General features: G+C 47.2%; 1 protein-coding gene across 4 annotated transcripts in view; it reads right to left on the bottom strand.

Moving 5' to 3' along the window:
- Nucleotides 1-14,941, bottom strand: part of Dab1 (DAB adaptor protein 1) — a 1,267,233-nt gene that overhangs the window by 150,556 nt on the left and 1,101,736 nt on the right. For all 4 annotated transcript variants that reach the window (XM_045139320.1, XM_045139318.1, XM_045139319.1 and 1 more), the window contains 2 exons: nt 9,874-10,013; nt 3,844-3,942 (listed from right to left, as the gene is read on the bottom strand). In XM_045139320.1, the coding sequence (XP_044995255.1) occupies nt 3,844-3,942; nt 9,874-10,013 (239 nt within the window). The remainder of the gene's footprint in view (nt 1-3,843; nt 3,943-9,873; nt 10,014-14,941) is intronic.

Raw genomic sequence — 14,941 nt, 5'->3', positions numbered from 1 at the left:
AAAAAAAAAATAGAGAGAGCTGGAGAGATGGTTTAGCGGTTAAGGCGTTTGCCTGCAAAGCCAAAGGACCCAGGTTCCACTCCCCAGGACCCACGTTAGCCAGATGCACAAGGGGGCACATGCATCTGGAGTTCGTTTGCTGTGGCTGGAGGCCCTGGTGCACCCATTCTCTCTCTGTCTCTCTCTGTCTCTCTCTACCTGCCTATTTCTGTATCTCTCTCTCTCTTCAATAATTACATAAACATAAAATATTTAAGAAAATAGAAACACAAAAACACGGCGGATGATAGGAACGTCCCGAAGCCTATGACGTAACTGGTATTACAGATGAGCAAACGGACTCACGGACCAAACACCCTGGCTTCTAATCTGTCTGCCGCCAGTTGGTTTTGGCATGTTGGGCATGCTTTTCCGTCTTCGATGTCTTTAATGCTCCTTAAACGGGGAGAATGCAGCCACTTACCTCCTGGAGAGTTAGGAGGATTAAAATGCTCAGAACTCACAGGGGCCCACAACAAGACCTGGCACACAGCACACCCACTTCAAGTCACGCCTGAGCGTCTGGATGCTCTGAAGGCATATCTCCTCCAGGAGCTCATGTGCCGGAGGACTGGCCTTTGGGAGGCAATTTCAGGAAAGGTGTGGAACCTTTAAATCCTACTGGCAGGTCAACTGGTCAATTGGAGGTGTGCCCCCTAAGGTATGGTGGGACTCCAGCTCCATCTTTATCCTTTTTTTTTTTTTTGGTTTTTTGAGGTAGGGTCTCACGCTAACCCAGGCTGACCTAGAATTCACTCTGTAGTCTCAGGGTAGCCTTGAACTCACGGCGATCCTCTACCTCTGCCTCCCGAGTGCTGGGATGAAAGGCGTGCGCCACCACACCCGGCTCTCTCTTTATTCCTGTTTCAGCAGGTGACCTCGCCCTTCCCCATGTGCTCACATGGCTCAGCCGCCTTGTACCAAGAGCTCCGTACCACACACAAGCTGACTCTGGAGTCATGTCTTTGATCCCTCAGTACTGGGAGCTAAATGAATCTTTCTTATTTGTAACCTCCAGTGTTTTACTATAGGATCAGAAAATGCGGGTGTAACATCTGCTGCTGTCTGGCTAAATATACGTATATACTATGCTCATCAAACTGCCCAGTAAGCACTTCTCTTAATGTCTGTACCCATATATTAATGCTACTCTCACTTTTGGTAGAGAACCTTCTCTTTTCAGATGGCAGTGACCTTGGGATGACTCAGAAGGCACCATGATGCTGGAAAGAAGTGACAGAGGAGTGCTCAGCACTGAAATATCTCTACCACACCTTCCAAGGCTCAGGGTCCATTGCGGAAGACGTGGCGGAAAGAATGTAAGAGCCAAAGGAAGGGTAGGACTCCTTACAACATGCTCCTCCAGACACAAAATGGCCTGGATATCCATGACCTCACAGTGCCTGACACTACCTACACAAGACCCTCATAACAGGAGGAAAAGATGATGACATAAAAATAAAAGAGAGACCAATTGAGATGGGGAGGGGATATGATGGAGAGTGGAGTTTCAAAGGGGAAAGTGGGAGGAGGGAGGGCATTACCATGGGATATTGTTTACAATCATGGAAGTTGTTAATAAAAAATAAATTAATTAAAAAATAAAACTGTTCCTGGTGAGGATTTCCAACATGAGATACACAAGACCTTCTCTCCAAAAATAAAAAGGTATTTTAAGTATTAAAGAAAAAGAAAATGCATGCATATAGCAGCTGCTATTATTATTTTCGCCATCATTTTATATTGTTGTGAACAGAAAGGTGCATGCTACATGGCTGACATACCCATGGTGGGTCCGAGAACTCAGCCATAATGAACTCTGCAGTTCTGTGGCATTAAGCACATTCACACATGTGCATAGCCATGACCACCATCTTCCTTCCAGAACATTTTGATCTCCCTAACTGAAGGCCCACGCCATTAAGCAATGACCCTCTATCTTCATTTTCCATGAGCTCTGACCATCATCATGACGCTTTTTATCTCTATGATTCTTTTCCTCGTTCAAGGTGCCTCCTGCAGGGGAGGCCACGCAGCACGTGACACTCTGTGCCTCCCGTTTTCACTCAGCGAACTGACTTTGGGGTTCATCCAGATTACGGCACTTGCTTGATTTTCCTAGTGTTTCCAGGCTTCCTGGCATCCTCCTTCATGGCTACCGTTCTGTGACCTCACTGGACATGCGCTACTTCCGCTTTGGTTGACATGAATAATGTCTGAAGCAGTATCTTCGCACCACTACAAAATCAGAAGTGACTCTTCTACAGCACTTTTTCCTCAAGAGAGTATGCTTTCACACGGCAATCATCACCCACCATCTTCGTGTCAGAAGAAGCAAGAGGAAAATGTCAATGCGAAATGAACGAGTTCAGATAATTTGACTGGTGTACTTCCAAAGTGGTGGGTATATTGTCTTTGGAAAGTTCCAAGGAGGTGACTTACGTGGAGGTGTTTTGTAAACTGAGACAGTGAACAAGTAACAGGGCAAACACGTCCACTGGCCTCTCGCTGTCTCGGGACAAGAAATGAAAGCCTGTTTTTTTTTTCTGTTTTTCCTCACTACCGATAACCAAGACCTAACAGCTGTCAGGTGAGCTCTGTGGCCGAGTCTGGCAGTTTCACTGTAGTTGTGGGGTTGATGAAAACACAAGCCATTTCTTGAGTGGTTTCAAAAACAAAAACCAGGGCTGGAGAGATGGCTTAGCGGTTAAGGTGCTTACTTGCAAAGCCAAAGGACCCAGGTTCGATTCCCCAGAACCCACGTAATCCGGATGCACAAGGTGGCGCATGCATCTGGAGTTTGTTTGCAGTAGCTGGATGCCCTGGTTTGACCCCACCCCTTCTCTTTCTCTCTCTGTGCCTGCCTCTTTCCCTGTCTCTCAAATAAATAATTAAAAGTAAAATTTTTTTTAAATTTTTTTTTGTTCATTTTTTATTTATTTATTTGAGAGTGACAGATGCAGGGAGAAAGACAGATAAAGAGGGAGAGAGAGAGAATGGGCGCGCCAGGGCTTCCAGCCACTGCAAACGAACTCCAGATGCGTGTGCCCCCTTGTGCATCTGGCTAACATGGGACCTGGGGAACTGAGCCTCGAACCGTTAAGCCATCTCTCCAGCCCAAAAGTAAAATATTTTTAAAAACCTAAAAATCAGTCCTTACTTTTCCTGGTTGTGGAATGGTAAGTTATTTTTGTTGCTGTTGTTTTCTTTATTTTTAAAGGCAGGGTTTCAGTCTAGACTGAACTAGAACTCACTATGTGGTCACAAGGTGGCCTCAAACTCATGGCAATCTTCCTATCTTTGCCTCCCAAATGCTGAGATGAAAGGCATGTGCCACCACGTCTGGCAAGTTGTCTTTTATTTTTTACTTTTTTCCAAGAGTATGCACACTTTTTGATTACAGCAATGGCAACGTGTGACGGGTTCAACTCGAGAATCTGGGTGCTGTGACCAAGTCCACAGACTTACGAGATCTCCCTCTGTGCACGCCCTGGCACTGAGGTTGCCAACACAACAAAGCAATGTACCCTACAGGCCCCTTTACCACAGCCCCTCAAAGCTCATCCGTCTCCCGTCCCATCACCAGGATGGCGTGACATTTCGATGACAATTACGCACTAAGAAACGTGGTGCAGTAACACGGCGCCCAAGTCAGCCAAGAGACTGGCTTTGAGGGCCAATCAGAGCCCATCAAGCGTGTCACGCGTGTTTATGCGTGTTTGATGTGCCTGCCCAGAGAGGAGAGGTTCTCAAGGGCACACCTGTCAACGGATCGGGTTTCACATCGCCACGTGACTCACTCACCCCGGTCTTCTCATCGAAGATCTTGATGCCTCCGAAGGAGATGGTTAGAAAGATTTTCTGTTTGTGTTCTCCTTTGGAACGAGCGGCGGCAACGACACCCTGTCGAAGGAAGGACATGGTTTTAGGTGGGCGTCCTCATCTGGAAATTCCCTCTGGCCCAAAGGCCCATCGCGTCCCACCCCGGAGCAGACACTGAAGACTCAGCAACAAGTACCACCCTGGAGCAGACACTAAGACTCAGCAACAAGTACCACCCCGGAGCAGGACCCGACAGTGGACCGACCTGCCGGTACCTCGATCTTGGACTATCCGCTCTCTGGCACTGTGAGGAAATACACTTCTGTTCTCTATAAATTACCCAGGCTTGGATATTTTATCCTTGGCGCGCAGAACTTCTGGATCATCAAAGAGCCTCACATCCTGGTTCATTTGAGAGCCCATTAGATACTGAGGCCATTTTTGCTTACTGGTTTCCAAGTAGCGATTAGCAACCCCACCTTCACCCTTACTGGAACATGGCTGTGTAAACGGGAGAAAGGAAAGGGGGCAGGGCTGTGCTCCCACAAAGTCTGCAGGTGGCTGTATGTGGCTGAATGAAAATACAGGAGGGTCACGTGACCACCCCGTGCTCTCTTGGAGGAAATAAAAAACGCACAGCTTTTGAAAAAAAATTTTTTGTTTTATGTTTATTTATTTATTTGAAAGTGACAGACAGAGAAAGAGGCAGAGAGAGACGGAGAGAGAATGGGCACGCCAGGGCCTCCAGCCACTGCAAACGAACTCCAGACGCGTGCGCCCCCTTGTTGCATCTGGCTTACGTGGGTCCTTGGGGAATCGAACCTGGGTTCTTTGGCTTTGCAGGCAAGTAAATACCTTAACTGCTAAGCCATCCCTCCAGGTCCCCAAAATGCAGTTTTACCAAGGATGCTTCTCCGGCAAGATGGGATTTGGCGGCGGCCTCTGCAAGGCTACACCAAGCCTAGGTCGGGGTGCCATCTCCACAGGCCTCAGGGCTGGCCCCTGGAAGACTATCACTGCGCCACGTGCCACTGGAGGTGCCAGAGACAGCTCCAACCTGATGCTGCTCATGCAGGTTCCATCCGGGCCCCTACCCTGAGTCTACTAGGAAGTTGGAGTATTGGTCATTTTCTTGTGCGTCTGCTGTACAGTACGAGTTTATTATTTATCCGTAAGAATCGTCCAGTTTCACAGATGAGGAAGTGGGAAGGTCAGGAGTCAACAGTGACCTCCCTCAATCCTGAGGAGCTTGGCCTTATTAGACTCAAAACTAGAATTCGGACGGTGGCCTTTCAGATTCTGAAGGCAGGATTTTTATTTATTTATTGTGGTTTTTTTTTTTTTTTTTTTTTTTGACGTAGGGTCTCACTCTAGCCCAGGCTGACCTGGAATTCACTATGTAGTCTCAGGGTGGCCTCGAACTCACAGCGATCCTCCTACCTCTGCCTCCCGAGTGCTGGGATTAAAGGCGTGCGCCACCACGCCCGGCTATTTATTTTATTTTATTTTTAAAAAATTTTCCACCTCTGTCTTCTGTGAGAGCCTTTTCTGGGAAGCAGACTTTTCAAAATGGTCATGCGATAATTCAGTAATCCCATGTGCTGCAAATGTATCAGCCAGGTGGAGCTACTGGCTATCAGACGCTGAGAGAAAACAAAACAAAACAACAAAAAAAAAGGACTTTCAAAGGTGAAAAGGCACATTGCTCACTGCATGAGAGTGCAGGGAAACATCCGTGAGCGACCCACGTGGCGGCACTGATACTTAGAACATGCCACATTTACTAACGAGAGCCCTGACACTGCTGAGGCCCCACGCGTGTAAACACGGCTGTAGCGCGGACCCCGAAAACCTCAGTACACGATTCCGGGAAGCCTGCGCTCCATCCACAGCCTGTTAGTGATGAGCTTTAGAATCCTGGGGGGGAAATTCACCCTATATTGTATTTTCCCCCTAGTAACTAAGGGGAATGAAGTAGCTTTCTTGTTCCTGAACATCTGGGACAGTCCCGAGCAGATCATCTTCCCCGGAGGCCTTCATAGACTTCCTTGGGCTTCAAGCTGGACGCCTTTGTAAATAAAGGACACAGGCCAGAAATCAGCGCGTATGGAGAGAGATGTCAGGGTATTTCTCTTTACCGCATCCCAACCGTGATCTACAACTTGTGGTGAGCTTGTTAAATAAAAAGAAGAATGTTGTTTTTGCTGCTTAATGAGGGAATAAGACTTCTCTACCCTGCTCATCCTGTCCTCCAGGAAAGATATATTTTCCTAAAAGGCATAACAGTTATTGACCCTGGGTGTCTCCCCACACATGGTTTTCTACCCTAACCTTGACTAACCTTCCCACCTCTGACCTCTTCAAGGTGGATTCTGTATCTCTGGGGTTCCTGGCATTCTTAGTTCTCTGGGCCCTGTCCAAAGACAGTGGGACATATCTATCAGCCACCAACCTCCCGCCCAAGGACTTTGAAAGTTGGTGCTTTAAAAGTAAGTGCTGTGTACCTACTGAGGAGCAGCTTAATGGTAGAGAATTAAAATCTAGCTGAGGAAATAAGATAAATTAAATCCAAATACAGAACTGAATACAATTAAGTGCTAAACTACGTCTTGTCAAACACTGGGCCTCTAGAGATTGACGTCTGGCTTCTGGGCTGAGTACATTAAATAAAGATTGTAGAAGAAATACTTCGGCTTCTCTGGACCTAGATTTCTTAGTTACAACACAGAGAAGCTGAGCTCCATCTAAAAAGAAGATAATATATATATGTGTATTTTTTTGAAATATATTTTGTAATTTATTAATTTGTTTTTATTTGAGACAGAGAGAGAGAGAGGGAGAGAGAAAGAGAGAGAATGGACACGTTAGTGTCTCCAGTCACTGCAAAGGAACACCGGACACCTGAGTCACCTTGTACATCTGGCTTACGTGGGTCCTGGGGAATCGAACCTGGGCCCTTTGGCTTTGCAGGCAAGCGCCTTAACCACTAAGCCATCCCTCCAACCCTGAAGATGAACTATGCTTAAGTGTTTGACAGTGGATAGGCAATGGACAACCATTCACTTTCACAAAAAGGAACCCTCTACAACCTCAGCAAACCAAAAGAAAATTATCTGGAGCATGCTGCCCCAACGTCAGGGTCTGGTGAAGGAAAGCCATTTTTGGTTTTTAACTTCTCATATATCCTAATATGAACAAGCTGGCCTTTCTTTTTATTTTCTTCCAAGTCTAAAAGGCATCTCTGTCTCTTCCTTTCCTGGGCAGGTAGCCAGGTGAAGCATCGATCATTCTGTTTCTGTTTCCTACAGAAAAACCACAGGGAAGCTGAAATGTCAACGTTCTCTTCAGCGACCTGCAAATAATGAATCACAATTGTCTGGCAACCAAAGGATCCCTCAACAAATTCCGTGCATTTGACAGCAGGGTGGGTTGTGGCAGGAGAAACGCTCGGGGCCTTGGGGACGTCATGGTTATCAAGGGTGACAGACGGGACATTTCACTACACACACACCTTGGCGGCCATGGCCAGGCCCGGCCCAGCGAGCTCGGCCCAGTGTCGATCCCAGGGAGCAAGCAAGTTCCTGCCTTATATCCACGTAGATCTATTTGGCTCTAGAAAGACAAATGGCCAGAGAGGCTCTCTCAGGGGTCTGCCTGATGCACGGGTTGCTCCTGGAAGCTGGGAGAAGGAGGCGTAGGAATGACTTGTTCCTGTGCAGGCTGCTAACTCCAGGCGACAACCAGCTCTGTGCGCTTAGGGTCATCAGGAAGTGACACGATGGATGTCTTCTAACAAAGGAGGCAGCTTCTATGCGTTTGCCTGATGTCCAATTACTACAGCAAGGATGAAGACCCAGGACTTTGTCCCCATCTTGGGGAGTAGGATCTTGTTAGGCTGCCAGAGTGGATGGGGAGTCTGAAAGGAACACACGAACCTCCACGCTGCCCCGGGTTGCAGAGGTTTGAGAGGGGCCCGTTTTGCGAATGACAGGGGCCCACTGTCTGTCCATTGCCAGAGCGTTCCATTTCAACTTACAGTCAACAGAGCCCTTCCACGTATATTAGGTTTGGGTCTTATGAAATATGGTGGCCTGCATGGTCTGTTACTAAGCAATCTAAGTTCACTCAGGGCCAGGAACGTAGGCCAGTGTGAGGATCAGTGTTTGGATTCCCAGTATCCAGGTGAACGTCAATGGTTGTGGCAGCCCACTGAAATCCCTAAGCACCTAGGAGGCACAGATTGGATCCCTGGGGCAAGCTGGTTATCTAGACGAGCTGAGCTAAAGTAAGAGAGCCTCGGTAAAGGAGAGATGGCTGAGAGGTTAAGGCGCTCGCCTGCGAAGCCTAAAGACCCACGTTCAATTCTCTAGATCCCACGTAAGCCAGACCCACAAAGGCGGGGAAAGCATGAGATCGCACATGCCCACTAGGTGGCGCAAGCGTCGGGAGTTCAATTACAGCGGCTGAGTCCCTGGCGTGCCAATTCTCGCTCTCCCTCTCCCTCTTTAAAATAAAAATAAATAAATAAATAAGAAAAGAAACTAGAGAGTAACTGAGAAGGATGCCTGCTGTGAACCTCTGGCCCCAGCCTCCAAACACACACACACACACACACACACACACACTTACCGCATACATGCCTTCATACAAGTGTACACACGGACATATGAATGTGCATACACACACTTGTGCATACCGTATACACATAGACACACAAGAAAATAAAATTTAAATTTAAAGAGGATGTAAAAAGAAAAAGGTGCAGAGCAAAGTATTTCCCTCAACATGTTTCCTTTATGTGTCAGAATTCAAACGACGATCTCCTCATGCAAAGACTGCTCAGCCTCAACAGAGGATGTCCTTGTGACCCTGTGTCCCAGTCGCCCACCCCTCCAGACCCACTCCCATCCGTCACAAAGCGGGCCAGGGGAATTATTCCAGCCCAGTGGCTTCATCTATCTATCATTCACATTGGAATTTAGAAGAAAATGGGAGCTCATTATTGAACTGCCCTGAAATCGCTTAACATGGCTTAATTATTATTATTATTTTTTTTTTGTAAAAGTAACTCCTTCCAAGGTGAAAGTGTATGAAGTCATGTCCTTGGCATTTTCAATACCTTTTTTTCTGGTCTATCTTATATTAGGTACACATTTATTTAAATCAAGTTTGTTCATCTGACAGCTTAAATAGCAGAAGCAAGGTAATGGACATAAAGATTTTAAAACACTGGAGTCACATCGCATCTAAACTAGTCGGTGAGGTGCTAGGAAACGTGTTAGGGAATCCATAGAGGTGAAGGCTGTGGTTTATAAAGCATGTGTGGAAAAAAAAAAATGATGCAGCGGGCAATTTATAATTCCCTCTCATTTCATACTGTTTGGTACTTTGCCAGGTTGGGATGCCCACCCCTTTTTTTTTATTACCCTTAAAAATATGTCACTGACCAAAGTGTCCTCACAGGATATTTGACAGTAATAAAAAATGCTCATGTATATTATTTAGATGAGCACACCCCAAGTGAACATGAGGGGAAGCCACTGGAGAGTACCCAGGTTCCTTGCTCTGACCCTGGTCTTGCTTTATTTTCTTAAGCGCAGTCTGCCAGTGAACCTGGAGCGGTCACGTTTTTCTCTTTTGACCAGCAAGCTCCAACAATGTTTCCGTCTCCATCCCCCCATGGAGAAGAGGGCTGTAGGGATGTGAGGTCGTGCTGGGCCTTTGAGGATGGGTGCTGCGGATTGAACTCAGCATCCCGGGGTTCACTTGGGGTGTGCTCAACTGTGCACACACCAACGCAAAATACGCGCACAGAGGACACGGCCTTACGATTGAATATTTCGAAGCCAGTGAAATTCCTTCCCAATGAATACAGGTGGTGACTCATGAGCCAAACCACTAATACGTGAATTTACCATAACTACGGTGATCGCCTTCCCCCTAGCCCCTGCCCAACATGCACTCATTTCAAACCTGAGCTATTTGCAATGAAATGCAATGCCTGTCTCGCACCTTGAGTTTCATCATGGAATCCTGGCATAACTTGTCTCCCCGAGCGGCCAAAACTTCGTCGATTCCAATCAGCTTGGCTTTGTAGCGGACGCCTTCGCCTTTAAACCTCTTTATCAGAGTGGTTTCGCTGCGGTCCTGACCTGTAAGCAGAACAGACGAGGTTCAGAAACAAGCATGCTGGGCTGGGGGAGATGGCTCAGCCATTGAGGCGCTTGTCTTCAAAGCCAAAGGACCCAGGTTCGGTTCCCCAGGACCCACGTAAGCCAGATGCATAAGTTGGCGTATGTGTCTGGAGTTCGTTTGCAGCAGCTGGAGGCCCTGGTGTGCCCATTCTCTCTCTGTGTGTCTGTGTCCCTCTGCTTCTCTCTCTCTCTCTCTCTCTCTCTCTCTAGTAAATACAATAAATTTTTTTTTTTTTTTGGTTTTTTGAGGTAGGGTCTCACCTAGCTCAGGCTGACTTGGAACTCACTATGAAGTCTCAGGGTGGCCTTGAACTCATGGCAATCCTCCTACCTCTGCCTCCCGAGTGCTGGGATTAAAGGCGTGTGCCACCATGCCCAGCTTTAAAAATAATTTTTTTTTTTTTAAAAAGAAACAAGCATGCTGAGGCCCTGTGGCTAAAGTCATCACCATTCCAAGATCCATTTTCCTGTTCCCCTTGTGCTCCAGGAATGTCACAATCACTGGACAAAGAAAAGTCATGTAATATTCCCAGATGTGGATCCTGGTCGATCCACTTAAATCATGAGGTAAATTGCTTCTTCTCTTTGAGCCTCAGTCTTTTTAGAGAGAAAAGGGAAATGCGAAAAAGCAATCATCTTAATGGAGTATCAAATAAATCAAATAATATGTGTAAAGCATCTAATTTGTTTTGACTCACAATAGGTACTGAGCCAGCAACCATATCATCCAATAAAAGTTCATGTCCATGAGCCCTTCGGGAACGGAATAAGCAAGAAGTCACCAGGATTTCCAACTTTTAATGAGGCTCTGGCCCAAATCTAAGTCATTCCAATGAACCACGGTCCGAGAAAAATGCAGAGCAATTTCTTTGAGTTAAGTAATGGCCCAAAACAATTATCAAAATGGTCTCGGGCTATCTCCTCCGCTAACTCACGTTACGTAGGGAACTAGGCCACTGGGGTTCTTGGAACTGAGTGTACCTTGAAACAAGCTCTGTTAGAAGTTCATTAACGTCCCTTTGGCTCAGACACATCAGCCGGCAGTCCAGAGAAAGCCAGTAGGTTTCAGATACTTTTTGGCCCCTCTTCACACCAACCAAGCGGTTTCTCTTTTTCCGACGATACACATGGCCGTGTCATCCGGCGGCTTGTTCACAGGGTCAGGGATGAGAGGAAAACAGAAATCCAAACACACTCCCAACATGGCTCAGGGAATTTTGCGGAAGAGGGGGTGGAGAGATCATTAGAGCCACACGTTGGGACGTCATGCCCAGAGGCACAGCCTGTCCCCAGTAACTGATTGCTGCTCACACAATGCACAACCCACCATCCCCACGGTGTCCCCATCAAGGAGGGCCCCTCCGGAAAAGGGGCGGGGATGAGAGAAAGGCTGCTACCCCCATGTGTTATTTCCCTACTCAATGTGTCCATAAATAATAAAAATTAAAATTTAAAAAAAGCTGGAGAGATGGCTTAGCGATTATAAGTGCTTGCCTATGAAGACGAAGGGCCCCGGTTCGAGGCTCGGTTCCCCAGGACCCACGTTAGCCAGATGCACAAGGGGGCGCACGCGTCTGGAGTTCGTTGGCAGTGGCTGGAGGCCCTGAAGTGCCCATTCTCTCTCTCTCTCTCTCTCTCTGCCTCTTTCTATCTGATTGTCGCTATCAAATAAATAAATAAAAATAAACAAAAAAGTGTTTAAAATTTTAAAAAAATCCAAACACATCACTAACCTTATCATACGTTCAGGGATCTGGACACTAACAGACACCTGGACTCCACCAGGCATCCCCCTCATACTTAGCCTGGCTCTAATGCCTAACTCTTCCTCCCTCAGCTCTTCTCTCCTTGTAAGAAACTTAGAGCTGAGGACATCAGAGACAATCACACCACTTCCCTCCATCTAAATGCAACTCAGGCCCCTCTATAATATGGGGCGCAGAATTTTCCGAGGATGTATTTAAAACAGAAAAAACAAAAACAAAAACAAAAAAAAAAACACAGGCTGGAGAGATGGCTTAGTGGTGAAGGAGTTTGCCTGAAAGCCAAAGGATCCCGGTTCGACTCTCCAGGACCCACGTAAGCCAGATGCACAACGGGGGGGGGGGAAGTCGCATGCATCTGGAGTTTGTCTGCAATGGCTGGAGGCCCTGTGCCCCCATTCTCTCTCTCTCTCCCCCTCTTTTTCCTCTCTGAAATAAATAATTATTTTTTAAAAAAAATTTGGTTTATTTTTATTTATTTATTTGAGAGCAACAGACAGAGAAAGAGGCAGAGAGAGAGAGAGAGAATGGGCACGCCAGGGCTTGCAGCCACTACAGATGAATTCCAGACATGTGCGCCCCCTTGTGCATCTGGCTCACGTGGGTCCTGGGGAATCGAGCCTTGAACCGGGGTTCTTAGGCCTCACAGCAAGCGCTTAACTGCTAAGCCATCTGTCCATCCCTAAATTACTATTTTTAGAGAAACCACCATACAGTAGTGTCTTTCTGTTCATGAAACTTGGCTGTCTTTTCCTTCGCTTATTCATTTATTCCGATTTAGCACATCTTCCATGCCAAATCCCTTACTACTCACTGGCAACAAATTTAGAAAACAACACCAAAAAAGTAATCTATGTCCCCAGAAACTCAAGGTTTGGTGACTGCAAAAAAAAAAAAAAAAAAAAAAGTCAGTGTACTATGCTAGGTGTGTGTAGGAAAGTTGCCACTATTAGTCAGTGAAACTGTTGGAGCCTCCCTACACCGCGTTGAAGGGGGATAACGGAACTGCCACGCAGAATCAACACGGTGACTTCAAGGAGAGAACCTGCCTCAGGCATCCATCCGCTCTTAACAGCCGTCCTTCTGAAAACACTAGCTGTCCGCTACGCTGTGTCTAAAAAGAGAAGCCCTGGCAAAAAAAATGCCAGCCAGGACAAGCGAAGCCCCGGGGTGGGGATGTCTCAAAATCCAAGTGTGACCCTGCAGTCCCCGGCTCCCGGTGGCCACTTGATCACCGTCACTCCGGGTGTCTCAAAGGCTTTGAGCGTATATTCTTTGACACAAACAGAAGGAACAGGTGCATCGTCTGAGACCATAACCGATCTAAACAACAATCCTCGGGGTTCTATGAGGAGAAGGCGTAAGGGTATGTGTCACCACACAGTTTCCATGGACAGCTGTCACAGAAACTTGGCCCGTGATATATATACCACAGGCCTCTCTCTGCCTTGGATAAACAAAGCCCAGTATGGGCAACCTGCAGCTTAGCCTAAGATATCTTGAGATTCAAACACCACATCAAATGTCATCTTTGCTTCTTCAACACAAGATGGTTTTTCGGTCACTAATGACATTCCTTTCACAACTGGGATACTCGATTTGCAACAGCCACAGCAGCCACAGCAGCCACAGCAGGTAGGATTTATCACCAAGCATACCACCAACCTGGTTGGCCCTGGCCAAGAGATGCAGCCAGCTTTACAGATCAACCTGGAAATTGAAGACAAAAAGCAAGCCACCGCACTGACCCAAACCCTTTTTAAAATTTAATTTAATTTATTTACTTAAGAGAGAGAAAGAGGCAGGTGGAGGGGGGGGAGAATGGGTGCACCAGGGCCCCCAGCCACTGCAAACGAACTCCAGACGTGTGCACCCCCTTGTGCATCTGGCTTAAGTGGGCCCTGGGGAATCAAACCTGGGTCCTTTGGCTTTGCAGGCAGATGCCTTAACCGCTAGGCCATCCCTCCAGCCCCTGATCCAAGCTCTTAGCAGAATGTTGCACACGTTTTTCAAGTGACTAAGCTTGGGTTTGGAGGCAGCTTGTGTCCTCTGTTTCAGGTCTGTTCTTTTAACTACCAGGATCAACACATCTCAACTATCCAGCTTTCCCTGAAGTCCCCAACTTCACCTTGGACCCCCAAGCTCATCTGGCCCTCATCCATCACTTCTAAATGTGAGCACATTGGCAACATGAAACCTCCACTGGGAAATGGAGAGACAGCTTGAAACGGAATCAGCAGATACTAGATTCTAGCCCCCAGAGGTGCCCAGGACGCACACACGAGTTACGTAGGAAGATCGCGAAGCAAAGCATGTCCAGGAGCAGCGTGCAGCCAAGAAGAGGGACTCCCAGGGGAAGACAGAGCTCCAGCAGGTGAGCCAAGGCCAAGATTAATAAGAAAATATTAGGCCATTTAGAGGGAAGTACAGAGCCCGATTTAGATCAGGACCCAGGGCCAAGCTCATTTGTATGCAAACCCAGTTTCTCATTAAATGCTCCACCATTAAAAGGGTAATTTTTCAAGAGCTCATCTTTGAACCAGGTCTCGGTTATATTAATCAAAAAATAAATTAATAAATAACGGCTATCAAGAGTGATAAGTGTACGCTTCTGCTAATGCACACGCGGGTTGGAAGGCGTTAGGGACAGTCTTGCTGCCGGCCATTTCAGTCTCTTTTGGCTAAAAGCAAGCAGCGACCTGATACTCTGGAATGGGTAAAACACGATCCACGTGTTTAACAAGAGCCATCTGCGTGGTCACTGCATACCGGGTTTCTGAGTTTTGCTGACCACTGGCCAGTGTTCTGGCAAGAACCCCTCCTTTAGCCTTTCCCCTGCTCTGTGAACTAGGCTCTGAGGGGCACCCTGGGCTCCAGTGTCCAACGTCGAGAGCAGTCCCCGAATTTCTCAAGCAATAGGTTTAAGTTCACACACTATGGAATCCCCACTGCAAAGCACGCACACGACTCAATGTTGTCATGACAATTCCCAGAGCTGTTCAGCCATTGCTGTTCTTCCATCAAGATATGGTCTAGGGCTGGAGAGATGGCTTAGTGGTTAAGCGCTTGCCTGTGAAGCCTGAGGACCCCGGTTCGAGGCTCGGTTCCCCAGGACCCACGTTA

Source organism: Jaculus jaculus, chromosome 21, assembly GCF_020740685.1.
Source record: "Jaculus jaculus isolate mJacJac1 chromosome 21, mJacJac1.mat.Y.cur, whole genome shotgun sequence".
Classification (NCBI taxonomy): Eukaryota; Metazoa; Chordata; class Mammalia; order Rodentia; family Dipodidae; genus Jaculus; species Jaculus jaculus.
Note: the sequence above shows the minus strand (reverse complement) of the source record. Positions and strands in the feature narration are given on the sequence as shown.